This window comes from Anguilla anguilla, chromosome 1, assembly GCF_013347855.1.
Source record: "Anguilla anguilla isolate fAngAng1 chromosome 1, fAngAng1.pri, whole genome shotgun sequence".
In the NCBI taxonomy this organism is placed as follows: Eukaryota; Metazoa; Chordata; class Actinopteri; order Anguilliformes; family Anguillidae; genus Anguilla; species Anguilla anguilla.
This window is the reverse complement of record NC_049201.1, coordinates 32,078,530-32,103,311: the sequence shown is the minus strand read 5'-3', so window position 1 is coordinate 32,103,311 and position 24,782 is coordinate 32,078,530. Positions and strand designations below refer to the sequence as shown.

The 24,782-nt window shown below is 38.4% G+C and overlaps 1 protein-coding gene and 1 long non-coding RNA gene across 4 annotated transcripts; one reads left to right on the top strand and one right to left on the bottom strand.

Annotated features, from left to right (window-relative positions):
• Positions 1 to 497: 497 nt before the first annotated feature.
• On the bottom strand, positions 498 to 17,593 carry LOC118234014. 3 transcript variants are annotated; one of them, XR_004766608.1, is made up of 5 exons: positions 11,751 to 12,216; positions 5,449 to 8,416; positions 5,253 to 5,296; positions 4,176 to 5,122; positions 498 to 1,401 (listed from the first exon to the last, which is right to left on the bottom strand). XR_004766608.1 is itself a non-coding variant. In XM_035430271.1 (5 exons), exons 4-5 carry the CDS (start codon positions 4,941 to 4,943, stop codon positions 1,330 to 1,332), a joined length of 840 nt encoding a protein of 279 aa, XP_035286162.1. In that variant the 5' UTR covers positions 4,944 to 5,122; positions 5,253 to 5,296; positions 5,449 to 5,580; positions 17,486 to 17,593; the 3' UTR covers positions 498 to 1,329. The 3 variants fall into 3 exon arrangements, 2 of the variants coding, with proteins under 2 accessions (XP_035286162.1, XP_035286170.1); XM_035430271.1 differs by lacking the exon at positions 11,751 to 12,216 and adding an exon at positions 17,486 to 17,593 and having other exon boundaries at positions 5,449 to 5,580; XM_035430279.1 differs by lacking the exon at positions 5,253 to 5,296 and having other exon boundaries at positions 11,751 to 11,810.
• Positions 17,594 to 17,612: 19 nt separating this feature from the next.
• On the top strand, positions 17,613 to 24,189 carry LOC118234102. Its single transcript, XR_004766625.1, has 3 exons — positions 17,613 to 17,670; positions 22,192 to 22,258; positions 23,531 to 24,189. It is a non-coding gene; the product is annotated as an uncharacterized LOC118234102 (long non-coding RNA).
• Positions 24,190 to 24,782: the final 593 nt, after the last annotated feature.

The window sequence follows — 24,782 nt, the reverse complement described above, 5'->3', positions numbered from 1 at the left end:
ACGGAGGGGTCTGGCTGGCATGTAGGGTTTGAAGATCTTGTGGAGGTAAGCTGGGGCTGATCCCTAGACTGCCTGGTATGCTAGGACCAATGTTTTAAATTTGATGCAAGCCATAACAGGCAACCAGTGGAGGGTAGTGAGCAGGGGAGTGACGTGGGAGTGTCTGGGGAGGTTGAAGACCAGGTGAGCTGCAGCATTCTGAATGAGTTGCAGGGGTATGATGGCAGATGCCGGTAGTCCAGCCAATCTCTACAGTTCTACAGTCATCTACAGTTCAGTCTACCTACAATATCTAGTTTACCTAACTATGTTATGTCAACTTTATTATATATTTATATTTGAGTTAACTTAATCATAATTCAGTTCTGCTTAAGATTAAGTTTATACTACATATTTAGTAATTCTCTTTACTTTTATTAGACTTCAGCTTCATTTTAGATTAGGTTTAAAGGTCTCATCTCTACAGGTTATTGGTTGTTTAAAAGAAACCAAACCAATTCCAGTTCTTCAAAGATTTAATAACACAGATGGGCAAGGTAATAAAACAACCTTTGAGTATACAGCAAAATAACAGATCCCATCAAATACAAAAAGATTTTTACCCCTAAAACAGCACAAGCTTGTGGGTAAACATCCCCGCTCTAGAATGTGCACAAATAAGTATTCTCTACTCATTACTGCTGCCGCTATCTTTCATTCTGTCACTATGCTTACTTATACAAGTGTTTGCAGATGCATGTAAAAAAATTAATGAAAAATGTATTTTTAAAAATACAAGTAAAAATATGAGTAAGTGCATAATAAACTAAAAATATCAAGTAAAATTATGCACAACCAAAAAGGTCAATCTCACGGTAGTAAAACAGACTTTGCAGTAAAGACCTCAAACCCCTAGGCTTGTAGGAAAAAAGTTATGACTAATTTCAACTTACAACTTTATGGAAAAGCTCTTAAATTTGCTCAACTGAGAATGTGGCATAAGATCGGTTAGTGAACAAAGTTACGTTGTAATAGTGGAACAGAACTCTAAAGAAAACTGTAGGATAATGGCCAACCAATGTATCATTGTCAGCTTTCACAAAACTCCTGTCTCAGTGTAGTGCCTACACAGTTTTACGAAGAAGTCTATTCCTCAGTCCATGAACGCTTGCAGAGCATTGCTCACTGCCGATATTCATGAGAACCTTCTGAATGACTTTGAAGGTATATTGCAGCTCCTTCGGTTAGTCAATGTTCAGTGCATATAGCAGACCAATTAGCATAGCTACCGCATGTGAGTAGTCCTTGATGCCATGGAGAATGATCTGATCCTCCAGCGCCACCGAGACGTCAAGAAGATCCTTTCATCAGGAGGATGCCGACATTCATTTCCCTTGCCATGCTGTCCTCAGTGTCTGTGGCCTTCCCAAAGACAGAAAAAAAATAAATATTGCTGGTTAATCATTTGTAATTGTCTACGAGAAAACAAGAACATGTTTCTCCACTGGTGCCCCGTTGGTGTGGTGTAGGGAAAGGTAAGTTGTGGGATTAGTGGGTTTGTACATTTGGTTGAGAGTGGTGCTAGAGGAAATGTTATAAGGTAACCAAAATTGATTGTGAATAAAATGGGGACAGAGTTTTCCACAAGCACTGGCGGCCGGCCATACAGCTGGACATTAAACATTTACAGCTGGCTACTTTTTACAGAAACATTTACAGAAGGCACATTGCGTGTTTTGGCTGTTCTGCATGCTTATGTGGAGAAATATTGGAGAAATATATTCTGAAGTGGTTGTTTTGCGCTTATACATTTGCTTCAACAGAATAATGATAAAAATGTAGATTGGGACAGGGCTTCACATGATCTTAGCCAAACTGTTGCTGTCAGGCAACGTTAAGCGTGTGTGTGTATGCGCGCGTGCATTATGCAGTTAAGTGTAAGGGGCACTGGGGTTGTTTGGCACACTTTTTCGCTGTCATATTTCTCTTGCATAATGTTAGAATATTCTAACCAGAAGCAAAGGTCATTCAAAAATAATAATTACACATTGGCACATATGACGTCCAACCTCAAAATCAGCGTGCCAACCAAATCCATACACACTAGGGCCCTGCAGAGGGTGTTGTGTGGGTCTGAAAATTGTCTCAATTTAAAAAAGGATGATTTTGATCCACAGAACTCTGCTGATTCAACCCTGACTGCATGTATAAATGCATTTATTATTCAATAATGTTGCAGAGTAGATATGTCACAAAAAAAAGAAAAAGAGCACCAAGCCCAACTCAAAGGACTCAGTCTTCTTTCTTCATGAAACAGCCTGCCTAGCTCCTCCTTTTCCGATCGAGTTTCATTGATTCATTCAGCATCAAAAATCAAGCTTGCCTGAGGAACTTTGAAGGATCTTCATGGAGGAAATATGGCAGGCCCCTCAGAATGACGGCCCTTTTCATTTAATTGGAATTGTGTTTAAGACGGAATGCACTATTAAAGCCACACAACCACTAGCCACTTAAGTAAATGTGGCCATGAGGACACCGCTTTAATAACAGAGGTCTGACCACCATTTAACAATCTATGGATTAACTAAATTCATGTTCAACAAGCAACAGTCTGTTCACTCTCTCAAAATGGTACTCTGTATATAAGTATACGAATGAGTGACTGAGCGTGAGACAATGAGAGAAAGAGAAATTGTGCAAGAAAGATTTAAGAGTGAGTTAGTGAGGTTGCTACTATAACTCACAGTACAATCACAATGACTAATTGTGATTGTATTGTTTTATTATTGTTCTATTAGTACTACTATAACTACTAATGCTGATACCAATGTTACTACGTGTTAGCATCAGTAGTTGTATAAGTTGAAAGTGTACAATCATCATTGACATTGCCCTAAAATGTTTTTCATGCATGCTGAGAAGTAAAGCAAATGACATCTCACATGCTGGGATTTCTAGTGTAATAATATCAGCTGTGGCATCGGCCAAATTAGACATCACCGTTATTAAACTTTAGAGTGAGTATTGGCCAAAATATATCATTGACCGATACTTTGGTGCATCCCTAAGCTAAAATACATCATCATCAAGGATGCTTAGGAGATTTTTCAGCTCTGGAAAGCTGCCAATCTTGGCCCTGTAGAGCTCCAGTAATCGAGGCAAATGCTGGTTCAGCCCAGAAAAAAAGGGCCCTCTCAGGTCAGCTGAAGTGATTCGAGTGAGTTCAACTTCAATCTATAGGAAATAAAAAAGAAAACCGAAGACACAAACTTTTCAGCTCGATCCGTGCAGAAAGGTGAGCCACCTCGCAGCCATAGGAAATAATGACGTTTTGTCTGGCTCATCTCCCAGCCAAACTGCAGTTCTCCTTCACAACAGCAGATGGCTAAACATTTTTGTTGCTATTGAGTGGGATTGAAAATTTGTTGTTTACATTATTTAAATACCATATTTTAAATAACTTATTTTTGTTTATAATGTTGTCCATTAAAGGCCATTGAAGGAGATAGCTATGACTTAAGACTGCTCAACAAGCTGAACCTTCCTATACTGGATTGATTTTACTCACTTCAGTGCATTCATTGTCTGTAGCTGTAAAGTGAGAGAGATTGGTTCGGGACTCGGTATCGGCAGATACTAAATATTGAATAACTGATCGGATCGAGGGCAAAAAAACGGGTGATCGGGACCACTACCATTAGATGTCAGGCTTCACAGGAATTTGGGTTTGGTTCCTGTTTAATACATAGGCCTAACTGCTCATTCTGCAAATATTAAAAAAATAATAAATACTTTCTATTTAACTGACCACAATAGATGGTTGCTTGAATTATATATTCAAATAATTTTTGAATATATGAGGCACAAGGAAGGGTACATGAAAGCAACAGTTTCTCATCTGTACTTGAGACCAGACATGCAAACTCTTTAGGGTCAGAAATGTGACAGGGCAGATGGGTATTCTGGGGGGATAATAATGGAATTATTCACATATTTCTCCACCCATGCATTATTTTAATATACTGAAGAGCTGTAGTTACTGTATAGAGTGCTGTTATCCCTGTTAATTTGACCAATAACCCATAAACCCAATATAATGTTATATATAAGTCTTGCAAACTAACCCCCGACCCAAATTCAGGATCAGAGTTGCAATTTTCACTTAAAGGTGTCTAGCCTGCACCCCTGACCCTTACCTGTTGCTCCGTGAACAAAGCTGGCCACTGGGTCTTCACCTCTGCCACAGGTGGCTCTTGTTCCACAATTTGCTTTTGTTGCAGGGAGAAGATGCTGACCATCATTTTGTTGACTTTCTTCATACCAGCTTTCTTCTTCTTCATCTCTCCAATAATGGCTAATCTATCTTCTTCCAGAACATTTTTGGTTCTTCCTTCAGGGAAGTCAGGAAGAAAATTGACTTCGGCTTTTTTAGCTTTCTTGAGCTTCTGTTTTGGTCCTGAGGAGCAGCGATTAACTTGGAGTTCAGAGCATCCAGCCACACAGAGCTTGTTCCTGTAGTTTCCCATTTTTAATTTTTGGCTGAATTTCCAGCAGTGCCAACCCTTGGCAGACCCAGGCTCCCTCAGGCAAGGATGTTTCTTGATGAGACTTGCAACGATGTCATATTCTTCTCGTGATGGGTAGGCAGTGTATGCGTACATTGCTTCTGCCAATTTGTCAAGTATCTCAGATTTAGTGTCTTTCCTTGTATTAAGCAAGGTTCTGTTCTCCTGGTAGGCTTCATTATCCCTTTTAAGTTGCAACTCTACATCATTTGAAAATCTAGGAATCTCAAATGGGTCAGGCCAAGGCCGATGGCAGGTGGAAATGTCTTCACGAAAAGACAATGGGGACAAGGACAAACTTGCCGTGTCAAACGTTGAATCAGTGTGATATGACTCAGGGGCCTGCTTGACAGTTACCTTCAGTGTTGCCTTCCCCTCAGGAAGATCAGACAAGCTCATAAATTTGCAGAGCTCATTGTCAAACTCTCAATCTTCATATTGGACCACCAAGTCACCTTCCAATCCAAGCTTACATTTCAAGAATGAATAAAACTCATCAAGAGTCTCTGGCAAACTATCAATCTGGATCTTCCTAATGTCATCTTTGTTGAGAATGATTTGCAGCAGCATGTTGGGCACTGGAATAATAAAATAAGTATTTATTTCAACAGTAACCGCAATTTGAGATTTAAGATACGACACTTGAATTATCAATAACCGTTGTCGTGCAATAGCAGAATTTTGGTAGAGAACAGAAGTGCATCTCACATCATACACGCCAACAGGGGGAAGTAATCTTCAAGCTCCTCTAGCTGGACAACAAGATACAGGGGGTGGACAAAACAAAAGAAACACCCTACAATGCAATCCAATCCAGTAGCCATACATTTGAAAAGGTCATAATGTTGGTGTTTTTTTAAAACTGTGTAAGAGAGGTGCTTCTTTAACTCTGCGGTTAACCCACCTCAATGCAGCAGAAATGATTTAGGAGAAACTAGATGTCTGTCTTGAGCCATATACGCCAACGTGGAAGTAATCGTTGAGCTCCTCTAGCTGGACAACAAACCAGGATGGCAGCTCGTGCTCCACTGTGAAGCTGAGAATGACAAAACATGACAAGTAAATGGCAAGACTTAACTGAAGCAAGATACAGGGGGTGGACAAAACAAAAGAGACACCCTACAATGCAATCCAATCCAGTAGCCATACAGTTATAAAGGTCATAATGTTGGTGTTTTGTTGAAACTGTGTAAGAGAGGTGCTAATTTAACTCAATGAGGCAGAAATGCTTTAGGAGAAACCAGAAGTCTGTCTTGACCCATATACACCGACAGGGGGAAGTACTCATTGAGCTCCTCTGGTTGGACTACAAGCAGAGTGATTTTTGCAGACCTCATAACTCAAGTGCTTTGTGTACCAATGCTGTGTACGTTTCCACAAAAAACAGCTTGTTTTTACAATTAACACATTAACAATTTTCCAAAAATCAGGCAGTCCACTTGTGTTTCGAATTGATAAAAACATTCCTTGTGTGTACTGAGTTCCGTGTAAGAATACAGTTTTTGCAAGAGAAATAGCAGTCACATTTCTGAATTGATAGTGTCTTTGACAGAGGGGTCCAAAATGTCAGGACAGACAGTTGATATTTTTCCAACTTCCAGTGCTGGTTTGAACAGGGTAGGCATGCCCATGTAATATGCGAACATGAGCTGGTGCCTGGAGGCTAAAGTTAGTAGTATATTTTTTTAAATTATTAACATCGCGAACAACCATCTTAAAAAAGCTATGCTTGGCCTCAAATCTAATTGTCCAAAAGTCAAGCAAAGGCCCAAAACAACAAACTAGACGGGGATAATGCTCTAAAAAATTATGTTTTGGTTTCAGCTTAAACTCAGGAAAAACCTCCTGTAGGAGTTGGCGGTGTTCAAAGATTCTGGCTTCAAGATAAAACAGCTTTTCCTCCGTGAACATGGGCGATGCTAGAATTTCCACAATGTCTTTAATATCTAAGATGATACCCCAAGTCGTGCCATTCTCAGGTATTTTATTGCCAATAAGCAAGGGGAGCAGCCTCAAAAGTGACCAATTTTCATGGCCGTTCCCACCAACTGTTCCTTTTGATCTAAAGGCCTTGGGAATTGTCTGTGGTCTATTTGTCTTATCTGAGAATTTATACGGAAAATGCTGAATGGCAGAATTCAATTCCTCTAAGGTAAAGTAATTCTTGTCAATCAGTGTCTTTAAACACAAACACAACTCCACACGTACGATTCTTTCAAATAAGTCATGTAAGAAGTCTGATGGAAAACCTGTTACATAGTGAAAGTTTAGTCTGTTTAGGACACAATCCCTTTTCACTCCATCAACAACAAGACCCTCGTTCTCTTTTACTCTCTGAACAGCTTCAGTGTGCGATATTTTAGTTCTCAGTGGAAACAAACCATCCCTCACAGAGACACTCTGAATAGCATCATGGCTGGCTAAGCAGAATCTACAAAATTTATCAACACAAAGTGACTCTTAAAACCCAGCCAAAGAATGAGCTCCTAAATTGTCTGATGACACATACAGGACTGTGCCTTTGATGCAAGTACTCAACCTATCAATGTAAAATCCCTGGTTTAAAGTATACAAAGCTCCCTAAGAAGTGGTTCAACAATTAGTTCATAACCAAAAGTCTTCACATCACTACTATTGCTCAGTACTGAAAGGTATATATTGGATAAGGCTGATCTGCATCTGACAGACAAATCTGCAAATACCAAATAAATAGCAGTAACTTTATGTTTTTTTCTTGAAGTCCCAAAGGGTTGCATATTTCAAATTCATCAATATATAATCCTAGAGAAATACCCAAGTCTTCACCTGAAAGAAGTGGATTATCTTTGAAGTATAGCCCATCACAAACTGATTTGTACTGACCAAACTGAGGTTTTACATTTGACTGTTCTAGGATTTTGTCAAATACGTCACCCCATTCAATAATTTTGGCAATACAATTGAAATTGGGACATATACAGAAGTTTTCTTGTGCAGACCATCTAAAACATATTCAACTGGCTCAATAACATCAAATCTTTTGTTGTAAAATGACTGCCTTTCATATTCAGTTCCAAGAGGACCACTCTCTGAAAGACAGCTAAGAGGATTGGTTTTCTGGAGGGTCTCAGTCACTAACTTCAGTGTGGCATCATCTATATTTAAGTTATGCTCTTTAAGAACCACTTAAACAGTGTTTTCTGAAAGTTCACCAGCTAAAATACCAATTTCATAAAATTCATTAATTATTTCCTGTGTAGACTGCTTGCATGCGTAGAAGCAAAGATGCAAGTCTTCCCTTAATTTTTTCACCAATGTCATTGCCATGTTCAATGTCAGCATCTTCGTCATCATCTGACTGGAAGTCAACACAATTTCCATCTGCTGATTGAGTGTTAGTATCGGCTATTTGTGCAGCAGTATCTAAAACATGATCTTCTGAGTGTTCAATTTATTTTGGTGGGCCAAGAAGAAGCTCTGCTTTAAAATCTTGTAAAGAGTTGGAGTTATGATAGACTTTTGTGTGGTGGAAAACTGGAGTTAACACTTGATTTAAAAGCACAACGATTAAATGAGCAAATGACAGTTTCCTTATTTCTCAAATGCGTGCCAAGATTACGAAAGTATAGTTTAACGTCTGCAGGTTCTTCAAAGTCACATAAATGGCATCTAATTCTCAACACCATGTTGTCTCGTGTGTTTGGAGAGACTTTTGTAACTGGATATTGTACACACAATCGCTGTAAATGCAGGGGAGAGCTAATCTTCTTCCATAGTGACCATGACTGGATCTGTAGTGTTCAAGTATTCTTCAATGATTTCTTGTGACATAAGTGCAAAACTACATATCCATCTCATTCATGAAGAAGCCAAATGTAGCATCCGACCAGGACCTAAAAGATACAACATCATGTCAGTATAATGGCAATGGTTACAATACACGCTACAACCATAACAAAATCAATTTACAAACAGTTCATACTGGTAATATTGCTAATTAATATTGTGAAATGACAGTTTGTGTGTGTCAACGTTCCGCTACAATCCCCATCACATTGACATTACAGTAGGGCTATTGTTTACAATTTGCAAGGCCACTACTTCTGTACAACTTAACACATGCTCCTAAATACATTTTACAGTTCGCACACATCTATTTTTAGTTGCAAATGCGAGTGAAACGCTTGCACTGTTGAGCCTGCATGGGTTTGGAGGTGGGGGGTCAGAAGCTCGCGCGCAATGCATCCTGGTACATGTAGGCACTGTCGTATGGCAAGCCGTTTTAGCTTTAAATCATTTCTAGAGGATATCACAAATACAATTCTAACTAGTTGGAATGCAAACTCTTGATATCAGAAATTCAATTATAACTAGTTATAATTCAAGCGTTTCCCCCATTCATTTCAATGGGACCTTTCATTTTTGATATCAAGAATTAAATTTTAACAAGTTAAAATTGGACATTCAAATTAAAACTAGTTAAAATTCTATTCTTGATATCAAGAATTCCAATTTTTATCTAGTTACAATTGAATTGATGATATCAGAAATAGGTATTTTAACTAGTTGAAATTATATTGTTGATATCAGTAATTGATTTTATGATATCAGAAATTAGCATTTTAACTAGGTCAAATTCCAACTCCCATTGAAATTAATGAGAAAAATGTTTTCAATTTGACTAGTTAAAATTTAATTTCCGATATCAATAATATGCATTTTAACTAGTTAAAATTGAATTTCTGATATCAGAAATACACATTATAACTAGTTACCATTGAATATCTGATATCAAGAATTTGCATTCTAACTAGTTAGAATTTGAATTTGCGATATCCTCTAGAAATTAATTAAAGCTAAAATGGCTTGCCATACTGCCGGCATGGCTCTGCGAGCCGGCAAACAGAGATGAGGAATTTGTTGCTCCAATTGACTACATTGACCAAAGCACCAGTTAGATGTCTTCACTTATTGGCACCTCCGACGCAACTAAAAACACACATGGTCAATTTGGACTGGACTAAAATCACTGGGGATGTCTGTGATACACGAAATTATTTTTATCTGACGTCCCCCTGTTGTTAAAACAACTAATTGTTAAAACGTCAATATTATTACTAAAAGCTAGGTTAGCTACCGCTAACTTGGTAGCAAAAGAAAGACAAAGAGCCATTTAAGATTATATACTGTAAAACTTCAAATAAAAGCCGACTCCCAGTTAGACTTCAGTCAGTTTAAAAAAAGCCCTGGATAATAATTGAAGTTTTACGGTATGTTTACTTTTAGCTACCTTATCAGAATTCCAGTGCTACAATCCAAACGACCATAGATCCACATGTGGTGAACTTGAACGAGAGTGAAAATGGCGGACAGCAGCAATGGTTTTGTTGGCGAAGCACGTTCAACGTGATTACATATTTAATAAACAGCCAATGACAGAAGCTATTATCTGTACATCCTTTTGATTGCCATTCTTAATTTCAATTGAATCATTTTTCTAAGTTTGAAAACTTTTCATTAGTTGAGACGACATAAACAGAAAATATTGAGTTATCACAACAATTTCAATAATTTGTAGTCATACTGACAATGAATTATAAGTTATTATGACTAATGGGCAAAATTAGTTTTTACAGTGTAGGAACAGCTGCCAATTACATAAGATGGGGACACTGGAGATGGTTGGCTATTGGGTACGGAATTAAACAACTTAAAATATGAAAAATGTGTTCTGAAGTTTTTACTAATGAGGCATTAAGATTTTAACATGGCAGCGCCTATCAGTTGCATCCATTGATCCTGACACCTGTCTTAAACCCGACTTCACCAGCGCTGGAGCGGTACAACAATGTTGCTTTCCTGTCATACAGTATGCAAGAGTTAAATGCCAGCAGTGCATTTAAATGAAGTAGCTGTGGCAGTGCTCATTTACATAACCAGACGCATAATTTTATGGCACTGACAGTAATTTGCGGCATGCTTAGTAAGTCCCCTAAGTCCGCTAAGGGACACCAGGGTACACTGCTTGCTTTTTGCTTCATAGATTTTTAGTACCTCTCAGTATTTTATTTCAAACTGCAGGAGAACAACTGCATTTTTTACAAGATGATCAATATAATTGCATTGGTCGCATCTTATATTGGGGCGACATAGCTCAGGAGGTAAGACCGATTGTCTGGCAGTTGGAGGGTTGCCGGTTCAAACCCCGCCCTGGGCGTGTTGAAGTGTCCTTGAGCAAGACACCTTACCCCCTAACCCCTAACTGCTCTGGCGAATGAGAGGCATCAATTGTAAAGCGCTTTGGATAAAAGCGCTAGATAAATGCAGTCCATTATTTCTTCCTAAATTATGTATATTATCTAATATATTGTAAATGGTATTGTAAATGGTAGAACTGACTTGCTTCATTTAAGCCATTTCCCAAGTCTCTGTGATGCTCACATCTGGAGTTATAACGTCTTAAATAGAACACCCCCTAAATTGGTGAGGATTGATCAGATTTGGCTGTGCGAAGGGATTAATATATGAGTGCTGTATATGTATACAATATTAACTTATGAGAGCATATGATGGACAGATAATATTTATGAGACAATATTAAATATTAAAATAAAGTTATATTTCATCTTCTCGTGTGTGCAGAAAAGCTCTTTGACTGATATGTATAGTCAGAAAATACTGGAAATCTTACAGTGTAATGGCAGTAATTTCCCCTCTCCCTTATCTGTTCTCTTTTCCGATTTTACAATTAATATTTGTTTGGTTGTTTTTCTTATTATTGATATATGATTTCTTATTATTGCTTAAGGTGAGGTTCTAGTATTAGCCCTGTAGGGTTTCCAAGCTCTCAAGCACATTTGATTTTGTAAATTACTTTGTGTACTAACATTTATTCTTTATTTGTGTAAAAAATAATAAAAAATAGATGCTTTGAGGGTGTGGAATTGGGTAAAGGAAGGCCACTACTTTGTTATTATATACTGTACCTTTGTACTTTGAGGTAACATTAAGCCTATGTGGATGTCCATCCATCCATTATTTATACCCGTTTATCCTGGGCAGGGTTACGGGGGAGCTGGAGCCTATCCCAGCATGCATTGGGGAAGTGTGAGAGGCAGTAATACACCCTGGACAGGCTGCCAATCTATCACAGGGCACACATCATTCACTCACCATTCACTCACACACTCATACCTATTGGCAATTTAGAGTCTCCAGTTAACCTACCTGCATGTCTTTGGACTGTGGCAAGAAACTGGAGTACCCGGAGGATACCCATGCAGACATGGCGGAGAACATGCAAACTCCACACAGAAAGGCCCAGGCCAGATTCAAATCCAGCTCTACATCCATCAAATAGAGTAAAAGCAGGGTTACTTACTCCATATTGCAAAAAATAGGACTCACGCATGATTGGATCAGTTGTGGTTTTGTCATGTTTAAAATACACTTATTTATGTACAGCTGTCTATGTAGTCATGTCAACAGATTAGAGTGAAGAGACCTTTATCTGCCAGTTGTGATTTTCTGTAGGCTTTACATCATTTGTTGGCCAGTTTGTAATCATGTGTCAGGTGGAAAAGGTTATGCCTTTTCTATACCCTTTTAAACATATGTTCTATTTACATTCTACATGTACACTCCTGGGCAAAAAAATGGGCCAAGCCCAAAATGGCAAAATATTAAGCTTTTAATGGTCTTACCAACAAACCACCGTGCTGCTGCCAGATATGCTGTAGATACTACAAGAATATTTTTTCCATGGAGTTCAACAGGAAAATTAATCAGGAGAAACAATGCTTGTAGTATCTACTGCATATCTGGCAGCAGCATGGTGATTTGAGGCTCATTTGATACCTTGGACCCTTGATGACTTAAAGCCATTTAGCCAGCAAATGTGTTCTATACAGTATCAGCATAATTTACAGCTGAATCTAGTCCCACCCCCCAATTCCAATAGAGATCCATTCAAATACAAAGAGTTTTTGTATCGCTTGTAGGACAACCTGAAAATAAGATGTCCAGTCTCTGATGATGTTGATAGGTCACAGACATCAGGAAGTCATGGCATGCAAATGATATGCAACCAAATACAAAACATGACTCTTTTATTTAACATTATGTTAATTTGTCTACTGTATAAATTAATTTCCCTGTTTCTAGCTTTCCCCCAAACAGTTCACTGCAGCAAAAGTAAACGAGCAAATAGTGACACAGGAAGTCTCAGAAGTGTATGTGTTTAATTCTTGCTAATTTTCTGACCAATGATTTGTTGTTAAGACCATTAAAAACTTAATATTTTGTTTTGGCGGTTGTGCTATGGGGTGGGGGGTCGGGGGGGGGGAGGGGTTTTCGGGTGTGTGTGCCTGGGGGGGGGGGGGGGGGGGGGGGTGGCGGCCTGGCAGGTGTGCGTGCTAGTAGCATTTATGACCACTATATATACATATATATATTTTTTTCTTTCTTTTTTTTCTTTCTCTCTTTCTCTTCTTTGTTTGATTATTGGTTTTCTTTCCTCTTTTTCTGTTTTGTTCTGGTTTGATTAGGTCAGTTTATTTTATGACTTTGTTACCTCCTCTGTCCTTTTGTTTTGTTTGTTTTTGTTCACTTAAATAAAAAATTAAAAAAAGGAAAACAAAAAAAAAAATTAAACTTAATTATTTTGCCATTTTGGGCTTGGCCCATTTTTTTTTGCCCAGGAGTGTAGATGTTAAAAAAATGCAGCATGGGGTAGGCTTGCTCTTTTGCTGCTTAGCAATATCTATGAGTAAGTAATACTAGTCAAACCTATGCTGATTTTGAACCAGGAGATACAGTAAATTATCAAAATAAGTGTATTTAAAGCATGACAAAACCACAACTCATTCAATCAAGCTCAGTTCAGTTAAGCCATGCCATTGATATGAATTATGATAGACATGTGCCTTATTATTTTTCTTCTTTCATTTGAGCAACACCAAATCACTCCCTTGGTTTTATTTTGTTTAACAAAACTTCCAGGTGCTGTTGTCATCATTTCTTAGTTATAGAGCATTTAAGCTATTTAGCTGTAGGTTTAATGTGAAATTAAAACTGACCCATAATAAATGTTTAGACAATTTTATCATTCTGAAGGAAAATTTTTATCATTCAGTAGAAAAGAGAAGTCTCTGTGAAATGTAATGGAAAAAGAGCAAGAGCTGGATTGGAGCAGAGATCCCGGCACACTTCAAGGAAACCTGCCGGAAATGAGTGGCAACTGAAACATTGAGATTAAGTCCTGGCTGCCAGGGAGAGAGTGAGGAGGGAATGAGAAGTAAGTGAGTGTGCAGAGTGAGTAAACCAATGGGTGCACATGTGCTAGTGCTTATAGGTGGTGGTGGTGGAAACTTTGTGCCAGGGAGGGAGTGAGGACAGGTGAGGACTGAAACGTATTGCCACTTTATTTCAACACTTTAGTGAACTGTTTTTGTTATGAGTAGAGCCTGGAGCCATGCCAGTCTTCTTTGAAAGGCTGCCATGCTGAAAGAAGAGACAGAAGCAAAAGGGGAAGACAAAATGAGATATAAACAACGAGAGGCATATAAAGTGAGAGTATTACAGAGAGGCCGAGAGCAGAAGAGGGATAGGTTATGAGGAGAAAATGGGAAGGCAAGACTTAGCTGAAGCAGCCGAAGCTTGATTTGTTTTAGTGACATTGCTGTAAGGGAATAAAAAGGCAATGCTTAACCGGCTCTGTTGGAATACTTTTCGAAACAAAGGAGAATTTTAATTTCAGGCTGTCAAGATCGGGCACTGCCACATGGATGAAGAAGGATCACAAAGAAAACAGTTTATACTGTCTGTTTTGTTGGAACACATTATTTGTACAAGTTGGGTTCTTGTTCCTTACTTTCACCATCAAAGCTGTTCCCGGTGACCCCTCTTGAAAGGAGACAGACAGATAGCTCAAGGGCTGGCTGTCCAAAATCTAAAGAAACAAGAAGCAATTTTTTAATCTCTTTGCTCCTGAGCACATCTGTGGATTCAACCACATCTTGGATGGAACCATGAGAAGTTCATTTCCACAAGCCAATTAATACTATTTTATTTTAGAAGCAGTGGGAATATGGTTTGAAATCGAGTGGGACGTCCACTCTCATCAATACGAAATTTGGATGGGTTTCACCCTCCCTGCTGCTCCTCTCTGAATGAGGGCTCAAGCTGGCAGAGCTCAAACATTTCTCTGACCAAGTGTGTGGACCTTCAAAACAGGAGCATGATTGTCACTTGAAAATTCCTGGTAAGCTTATTTCTTCAATTAGCTTCTATCAATTTGGTTCGAATGGAATCTGTTTTTGCTGTATCCCCAGTGCCCACGGAGGTAAACAAGGAATTAATAACTGAGCATTAAGCTTTTCTGAACTTGAACAAATGCCCAGCTAGCATAAGATGTTGCAACCTTTTTACAAAACCTATTCAAAACTGAAGTTAAATTGTAAACAGGTCCAGAACATGTTTTAAATACTGGGGCCCTGTTTCACATATGTGGCTAACTCAGTTAACCTGATTAGTTTGTTAACATTTGGGAATAAACTCTGGATTTTTGGTTTCAAGAAGCAAGTTCACAATTTAGCCGAACTTGTCTTAAGCCCAAACCGGCAGAATCACAGATTTATGTTTAAATTAGCTAAATCACACAAACACCAACAGCAGAAATTAATGCAAGGTTTTTGTTGATGAACAACTCATCGCTGTAAGAAGAGCATTTAGAAGGGAACCTTTTAGAAACCGACAAGATCCTTCAAGGCATTTATACAATTATCTTTATGATTGCTACTGATTTAGTTGAGGGAATTATTTACCTCTAGCAATTAATAGCAGGGCTCAGAGTGAAGAGAGCCCTGACAGTGATATAAACAACTGTATGGAGCTCCGCCTTCTTGCACTGGTACATTTTAATATTTAATAACTCTGCTGGGTCCAGTACTGGCTGAAAAAGAATTTAATACAAAAAAAACTCAGGAACAAACAAAGGGGCCATGAGGGGCAAAACCACAAACTCAAAAAAAACCCCCAAAAAAACGAACAGAACACAGGCAGGCCAAAACACAGGCAGGTCAGAAATACGGGCAGGCGGAACACACACAAACAGGTGGAAACTCACAAGCAGAAACACAGTCAGAAACACAAACACAAGCAAGCAGATACATACAAGCGGAACACAAGCGGGAATGCAGGCAGGACCAAATCGGGCAGATACATAGAGTCAGAAACAAACACAAGGAACCAGCACCCGCGTCAGGGGAACAAATAACTTAAATAGACAAGACACAAGTGAACTCAATACATAATCAAACGAGAGGGAAGGGATAACGAGAGGCAGGTGGGGACAATGATGAAATAACGAGACAGGTGGGAACAATGATTAAATAACGAGACAATAATGGAAAACAATAATACAATTAACACAGGGGAAACCAATGAGGGAATGAACAGAAATATAAACACTGACAAGTGCCACCAACTGGCGGCCCAAAAAGGAAAAATAGAAACAAAAAGACAGAACCATGACTTGAATAACCCCTTCGGGTAAGTATTTACTTCACTGGACTATCTCTAATCAAAGTACAGATTTTAGAAGGATTCAACTTTTAAAGGTAAGTATGGATTTCACTAATTATGGGTTTCCCCCATTAAGGTAAGTATATTTAACCCAAAACACCATATCAGGTAAGTAGCCTATAACTTTCACCAGAGTTACACAAATCTATGATAAGTATGAACTTCAACAAGATTATACAGGTAAATATCAAAAGTACCAGTAATAACTAACTCAGGTAAGTATGTTAACAAATATATAGTCCCATTTATTCACAATTATAGAAAAAAAAACTTCAGTTTAGTAATAGATTAGCCAATAGAAAACACAAAACAAATAAAAACAGGTAATTTGAATAGTAGCTTTTTGTTTAGGACACTCAAATTATGCCAACAGGGCTTCTAATAGGCTATTCCTTTCACAGTGCAATTTAAAATAGCTTTCCGTTCAGAAATGCAAAGTTAGTGACCAAAAGCACTTTGCTCAATATAACACCTTCAAATATTTTGTGGGCCCACACACCTTGAACTCAAAAGACACAAGCTGGCAATGCTTAAACAAAATAAAATAAACACCCATTGCAGGCCTGATCGTTGCTTGGGTACGTTGTGACTAAATATCAATAGCCCCTTCACTCCGACAGAGCAAGAAACAAATATGGTACTCACAGTCCCTACCGTAGGTAATCTGTGGATATGAGATGATGCTGATGGTGGTAGAGTGACACAGGTGGGTAGATGAATGCTCTCAGGAAAAAGGGTATTTCTCCAAAGCTGCCAGAGGAACTTGCGGGCTTTTCCGGTCATTTTGGTGGCCCTAAGAAAATCTAAGGGGGAGGGGGGGGTGCTGTTGGATTCTGTCGGGGGGGGGGGCATTTCCCTGTAAAATCCTTCTTACATTACATTGTTATGAAATGCTCTGTTGCTGTTCCATTTAAAATTAATACCGTGAGTTCCGCGATAGGGGATGAATAACGTTATTACAAAAATAACGTTATTTACCTCATATAAACATTGGATCATGTGGCCCCCCCTCTTGGTCGTGTGGCCCCCCCTAGCGGTTGTGGCCCTAAACAACAGCATAGACTGTTTATGCCACGGGCCGGCCCTGGCTATCTGGGATGAATTCTTGGGTCCTGCGCTGCCAGAGGAACTCACAGGCTTTTCCAGTCACCCAGAGTGCTATCTGGGTCTGCAGTTTTCACGTGTAGTACCGAACTAGCTTAGCTAACTAGCCCAAACAACATGGGTGTAATTCTAGACTTCAGTAGCTGACCTAGCATTAGCCGCTGAGCTCATACCAACTTTACAAAGCTAACAGATACAAAAGTGTAATTCACAGACACAAATTCACACTTTGGTGCATTAACTACTTGCATGCAGTGTGTAAGCTTTTCAATTACCGTCTTTTCACCTAATACATAATCTGATACGGCTTTTATCTTCCAAGCTGCATCTGGCTCTCGTCATGCAGCGCTCAATCCGGCACTCACTCTCCTCTCCTCTCGTCTCTCCCCGTATTCTCTCTAGCAGCATCCCATACTTCTCCGCATGTCCCACCCCACAACCAGTCAACATCAAATAAAAGGTGAGTGACGTTCATCTGACCAGTAGGAGGTTGTTTTGGACTGCAAGCAAGGTAGGCTGTATATATAAATTCACACGTGTAAGTATGTTACTAACAAACTATATTTCGTGTCTCCATTTCTTTTTCTAAAAAGGAAGATATTTATTGGATAAAGCCCAGTCTTAAAGGGCAAAGCCCAGGGCTACAGAAGTAATTGCCGTAAAGGCTATCACATTGCTCCTTTCCTTTTGGAGATGGTAGAGGACTGAATTGCAAATGTACAAACCTGAAATGGCTACGGTAGCCACATTGTACATAAAGTTATTGACCGTTTTACATTTATGGGGACTCTCCCCTATGTTTGCAAAAAGAGAAAATCTGTCTAATTCTTTTAAAAATACATCACTACTTCATCTTTAGGAACAGTTGCCTGTTAGAGAAGTTGAGAAATGGTGTCTCTGGACTCTTCCTTATCATCAGCACAATCACAATGCTACAACTAATAATACAACATTTTAATAACAGCAGACTGTAGCAAAATAACAATGCAGTCAAAATACTAATATGGTGGCATAATAGGATCTTTATTTAAGAGCAACATATGCCAGTTTTATTACTTATCATTTATTTGTCAAAATTCATCACCATAAGCAATAAACACAAGAACATTATGGCACGTAACATTATAATTTGTAATATTAATAATAATATTATCAAAATAGCAATATGATCAAAACAATACTGATGGTGGATTCATATAATTCTAGGACAAGGTTTAATACTCAACGTAGGCCTACTCTGATACATCGGTTCTGTGCTCCACAGGCATGTCTCCCAGTTCAAGCCCTTTTGGCATTAGTCAATTGACCAGTCTGTCACAGCCTCATTCTCGTTCATTTGTGGGTGTGCCCGTTATGCGCATAGTGACGTAAAACCACGCAGACCCATTTGGAATGAAATTAATCTTTTTCTGTGGGTCTCAGAAAAAAATTGGGGGCCGGGAGAGTGATTAGTTCAGTGTGAACAAATTTTAAAGTGTTTTAAAAGTACTGTCCAAAATAAATTTTTGTAGGGGAAATTTGCTTTTTAGAACCAGAGGCTTACTAAACTGCAATTCCTTGAGTAACCACTGGTGGTTGAGTGATCGCAAACATCTCAGACAATGGCAATCCCTCGGCCCCTGAGTACAAGAGGCCAGCTTTCGGTTCTCAACCTCAGAACCGAATGAAATGTAATGGCTGATATCTGTGCTTTTCTCTCAAAATTCCATTTTCCCATTGAATTCCATTCATTTTTGTCAGCAAAATAAAAATACTTCCACTCATATGTTGATGTTAACTTGCATTATATTAAAAAGAAAACTCATTTATAATGTTTTCCGAGGTGAAACATTTTTTTTTCCAACCACACAGACAAAGATATGAATTTTAAAATTTTCAGCCAACGTCATATTTTCGCATCCTAATGTTTGTTGTCCTGTTCTTTTAAAGGCAATATTCAATATCCTGACTGGTTAAGAATATTGATTAATAATCAGCTAACCTCATTCCATTAACATTGTTCAATGTTGGTACATTTGTGATATGTAAGCCATTGTGTCATAATGGCAGCTGCTTACAATTGTAACCATTGTTCAGTCTCAAACTCAGGTATACATCTTTTCAGGTAGCTAACTCCAGGGCAGCTTGTGAAGCTGGTATTGTTACAGAATTCCCTTAACAGCTGAGCTAATCTGGTTCATAAAATGGTAGGTCTATAATAATGTTTCCCATAGCAGCTTGGCCTGACATGTTAACATTATGTTTCTTTGTACCGTGAACAGTGAATTAGCACCTTTTATTGTTTTGGCCAATTCTAGCATAGCCTACACAAACAACATACAGTAAAATGCACTTTGCTATCTCCGTACATAGGCTCTCTAATTAGCCATCGGTGCACATTGGCATGAGGTTGCGATTTTCAGGTTTTGTATGATTACCATTTTCATCTGTGAGGATAATATTTGGTTGGCTGTGTGAGTAGGCTATAGTGTAGCGTAAGAGCGCGGAACAAAAGGACTGCAAGACGGTTTGTTAGATGCAATCACGTAGCGTGTCTCTTTACTATTTACTTCCTCCTAAATACAATCACGTCACTTTAGAGCGCTCGCTCAACATCCCCGCCCCTCTCTTAAAGGAGTCCAGTCTCAAGTGTCCGCCCAACCCTGAGACTAACACAGGGCAAATATGAGTGAATTCTACTGTCCTTATGTGATATCCCCCACAATAGCTAATGTTAGCTGTCTGATGATGCTGAAAAGTTTAGGAGCTGACTAATGTCAGTTTTAACAACATACATTGTTTGATGTGGTCCAAAAACACTTTACTCAATATAGTAGTGTTGTTTGCCATCTGTGAATGTGGGTGCTTTATATTCCAGATACATAAGTGCATTGCCAATACAAAAACTGGCTTTTAATTAATACCCGTGGAGGAGAATGAAGGGCTTCGTTTTGCCCTCACGTCACTGCTCTGCGCTATCCTTGTTGTACACGTGATAGGCACGTGACCAAGGACAAAACTGAGAATGTTAATTGAGCAAAAAAAACTGTGCTTCCTGGTTCTGATATACTGATATAGGTCTATATTGGTATTGGTACCGCTCTCTTTCTCTCTCTCTCTCTCTATATATATATATATATATATATGTGGGGGTCAGTTAAAACAATAAATACAACGAATACTGAGCAGGTGAACAAACAAGCACCACATATATTACATTAGTTTGCCTATGGCATAATTCTCAGAGAAAAAAAGTAATAATTCATGTCTGGCTCTCTAGGCTTATATGATGAGGCACTCAATCACTAAATTGAGATAGAAAACATTCCATCATATTTATTGCAGTTTGTGGGCCAGAAATAGACCTAACATTGTATGGCAGTGAGAGAGAATTCTGCTATCTTAATATTTGTGGCTTTTATATAACTTAATTTAACATCAGGTTACCTAAACAAATAACATACAGTGATGAATGCACATCACACAGATGTATAATTTAATAGGCAGTTTAGCAACAAATTAGATATGTTGATCATCATTATTGGCTATGAAAATCAGGCAGAGCTCATTTGATTGCAAGGGGAATGCTTTTTAAGTGGCACAAAACACCCATAAAAACATGCGTTGTAATGGCAAAAGATGGGCGTAAAAAACAGGCACATGCATTTTTATGCATTTTGTGTAACATGTAGTGAGAAGAAAACGTGTTTTTACACAATTTCTGGAAGTAAAACGTATTGAATTTAAGGCGCAATTGTGACCCATTTGGTGTTCAATATTTTTCTGACCCACTGATGTTGCATACATTTGCACATTGTGAACACACAGACAACACATGTTAAAAATCAGTCTTTAGGATTAGCATTAAGGCACAACATTTTGAGAACTGTGACTAACAATAATTATTGATCATGATGGATAAGTTACAATAGTGTTATTAATGAGTTTTAGTTTTGATTGGACCATTGTGACCATCTACGGGCTCTCATTGGGTCGCCAGGCAGCGATTCCTTTTAGATGCTGCTGTTTAAATGCATTTGGGAGGGGACGGAGGGCAGGGCACGATTAAACCGAACCACTGATAGCCAAAGGTGCAGGTTGTGATCTCGCTTTATTTTGTGAAAAGCACTATGGACAGCCACCTTATACCTGCACTAAGGAAGCAATTGAACACAATGACTCATTAGAAATACCTATGAACCCATTTGTCCGAAACATTATCGTCCCTGAAATATGGGGTTTATGGATAAAAAGCTCTGTAATTTGTACATGGTGAAACAAAAATGTATAAATATTTGAGTTGATTACAAATCTAAACTTAAGGAGTACAGAGCCAAATCAAGAAAAAGTTTGTCCCAAAAATTATGAAGCTCACTGTACTGTATATCAAAGAGTAACAGTAGAGATCACTTATAAACCACTGACTGGTATTTTTATGTAATCCCTAAAAAGTATAAATCCCAAACTGGAAGCTGAATACCAAAATATAAGAGGGCTGCAATAATACAGGAATCTATACACAATATACATTTCAGAGTTGACATCATATATGGCAATTATCTATTCTAATCACAGCATGCCTCTTTTTGGTTTCGTACACAAAAATATAAAAATACTGACTTCAGCTGGAAAATTCAGCAATAAATAAGACAATACATTTCCTTTTAAAAGTACATTAATAATGTACAATGGCTTATTCCAGATAAATTGAAACCATCTTATAATCACAAGGTTTTCTCTTTAGTAACATACCATAAAGTTATGTGTGGCAGTCACAGTGAACATGGCAGGGCATGGTTTTTTTTTTTTGCCAACACCCTCTCTCCTAGGAACATGATATAGGACTTAAGAACAATAAGTCTTAGGCTGATAACCAGTCCAGACTTATTGTCGTTATTTCCGTGTGAAGGCCTTTAAATACAAAACAGACTGAATTACCATTCGTGACTTCAACTGTCATAGCAGCAAATCCACACTTACAACCTATTTCTTAATTCCGTAGGCTAAAAGTGCTGATGTTCGATGCAAGGATTTCTAAGAGGTCTGTTGACTGCAGTCCATTTACCAAGGTAAGCTTTACAGCACATTTATAATTATACATACACTGTATCCCATTAATGATTTAAGTTGCTAAGTAACAGACATTTACAACAAACAGGTTTTGAGTGACTACATAAGGGACCCTGTATTATCTACTGCAAAGAAACAGGAAATCAAATGTTATGTTACAATATTTGCAGCAAGATTGGTTAAATGCACACGTATTTGAGTATTTTTATTTGAATCAACATTTTTAGAAGCTGTTAAAGGTGTCAGTAACACTGGAGCAGTAACAGAGACGAAGCAACAGCGAAATTACATTTAGGTGTCTGATGTGTTTACTTACACAAGGAAATTCCTGTGCCAAAACGCAGTTACAGAATTACAGTTTCATCTTAAAGCTGGCCATCAGCAAGGTTAGCACGACTGAGGAGGCTTTCTGGGGATAGTGCAGTTACAGTTTCTCTTTCTTGGTTTCCATCTCTAAGAGGAAATACAATAAGCACGAGTCATGTGCTGGAGTCTCAAGAAGCTTCCTAACGTAAGGGCAAGGACAAAATTACTACTTTTGTAGTCAAGGGGCAACAGCAGGCTCCCAATAACTGAATAGTGAGTTGTCTCCCTGGGTGCTGATCTGGGAGCGCAGCTCTGGCTGCAGCAAATTTATAGTGTTGGTAGAGCCATGTAGCATTAAATGTAAGGGGGGGGGGGGGGATTGCAGCTGGACAGGCAGTCTTGCCACAAATTATTTAAATACCTCCTACAAGTAATAAATATTTCACACAATACTAACTGCAATAGCTCCTTGCAATCTCGATCACAACGCGATGCGTTTTGCAAGAGTAAAATGAGTTTAAAGAGCTATGTTAGCATAAAATGGCTAACATGGCTTAATGCGTGGATTTAATTTAAAATGTAGAGCCAAAAATTATTTTGTATTTATAAAATACTGTATGTCAAAAGACATTTAAATACAGCCAAGATGCATGTTCCAATACATTCTTTATTCAAGTACTTTATAATTGTATTTCCAATTCATTCAGATTATAACAAATTAAAATTTTTAAATTTTGGATCAAATCATGACTTAATCATGGCTACATATAAATATGACATACTTGATCAGGTACCTCCCTAAAAATATACCAGGATTACAAAATGTACAAAACAAAATGTATTATTTGAATTAAAATGACATTGTAGCAAATCTGCTTAATTTAGCTGACTAAAAAACAGAATTTCATGTTTGTAACTTACATGAACAATAAAAATCCTAAAAAACAAAATTTTGGGATTTTCAGGTGCTAAGGAAACTTCATGATGAATAAGGCAGGCAAATCTACAAGGGCGAGGTCTACTTTTTCCAAAGACATGAGGCTAATGAACAAGTATGAGGACATTCATCTCCAGCAGGAACTGGACCTCATTGACCGCAAGTGCCGGGCCATTCTCACCACACTGAGCCAGGACAGAGATTCACTGGTCAAAGATCACAAAAAAATACTTCACCTGAAAGTCTGTGAACCACGAGCTACAGTTGACAACACTATGCGAGAAATAATGGAATCTAAAGAAGCTAACTTTGACCTGCTTTGCCTCACGTCCCCTCCGCAGACATCACAAAACAGACTGCGCTCCTCCAAATCTCTGCTGTACCAGAGGGACACAACAACGCTCATCTCAAGGAGATCAAAGTCAGCATACGCTTTTGTATCAAACACCAGAGGAGGCAACTGCTCTTCCTTGATGACTCAACAGGAGGACAATCGGAAAACCATGTGTCTTTCTCCTTGCAGGCCGAAATCGACAGCCAATTTCTCCAAGCAGCTGACAAAAAAGAGATCCCTGGAGTCAAAGAGTCAGGTTCTTTCGATTATGCAACTGAAACAAATGGCTACAATTGACAACATCTCAGAAAAAGAGCTGGCTAGCAAACAAGAGCGCGTAATACAGGAAAGGGAACGACTGAAACTAATTATAAGAGAGAAACTACATCAGAAAATACAAACCTTCTTGCAGAAACTTGATGTCCTCGATAACAATATGCCCACAAAACCCATAGGCAGGAATGAGAATTGTGCTTAAAATTAGGGCTGTATTGGAGGGAAAAACTTGAAATGACACACATCAAGCATTTTCAAATTATTTGCTTTACAATTCACACATACTGAAGACAGACCTGGAAATGTGATTGCAAATGTAAATTTGGGTCATACTCAATCCAGTTTTGACAAAAGTAACAAATGTGATGCCACCATCAAACAATAACACATCAGACGGACACAACTGCCAAGAAATATCCAAGAAATAAAAAGGATGCTTTAACCAAAATCAACAGATTACTGAAGCTTGCACAGTTTTACAAACAAACACTTATGTGGGCCAAGCTTTTCCCTTGGAGAACTGGACTAGCTCAACTTAAATATCAATATGAATTATACTTTCAGACCAAAAATAACAATGATGTTGAAGGGTTTTTTCCATGTAACATGTTTAGCTGTCGTTTCAATGCATATTCTATGAAATTATAAAAATGTTCATCAAGGTCAATCA

Coding starts and splice junctions, on each gene's coding strand:
- LOC118234014 (XM_035430271.1), bottom strand. CDS start 4,943: ATGAGCTTGTCTGATCTTCCTGAGGGGAAGGCAACACTGAAGGTAACT. Junction 1,402..4,175: donor CTTTGTTCACGGAGCAACAG/GTAAGGGTCAGG, acceptor GTCTTTGGGAAG/GCCACAGACACTGAGGACAG.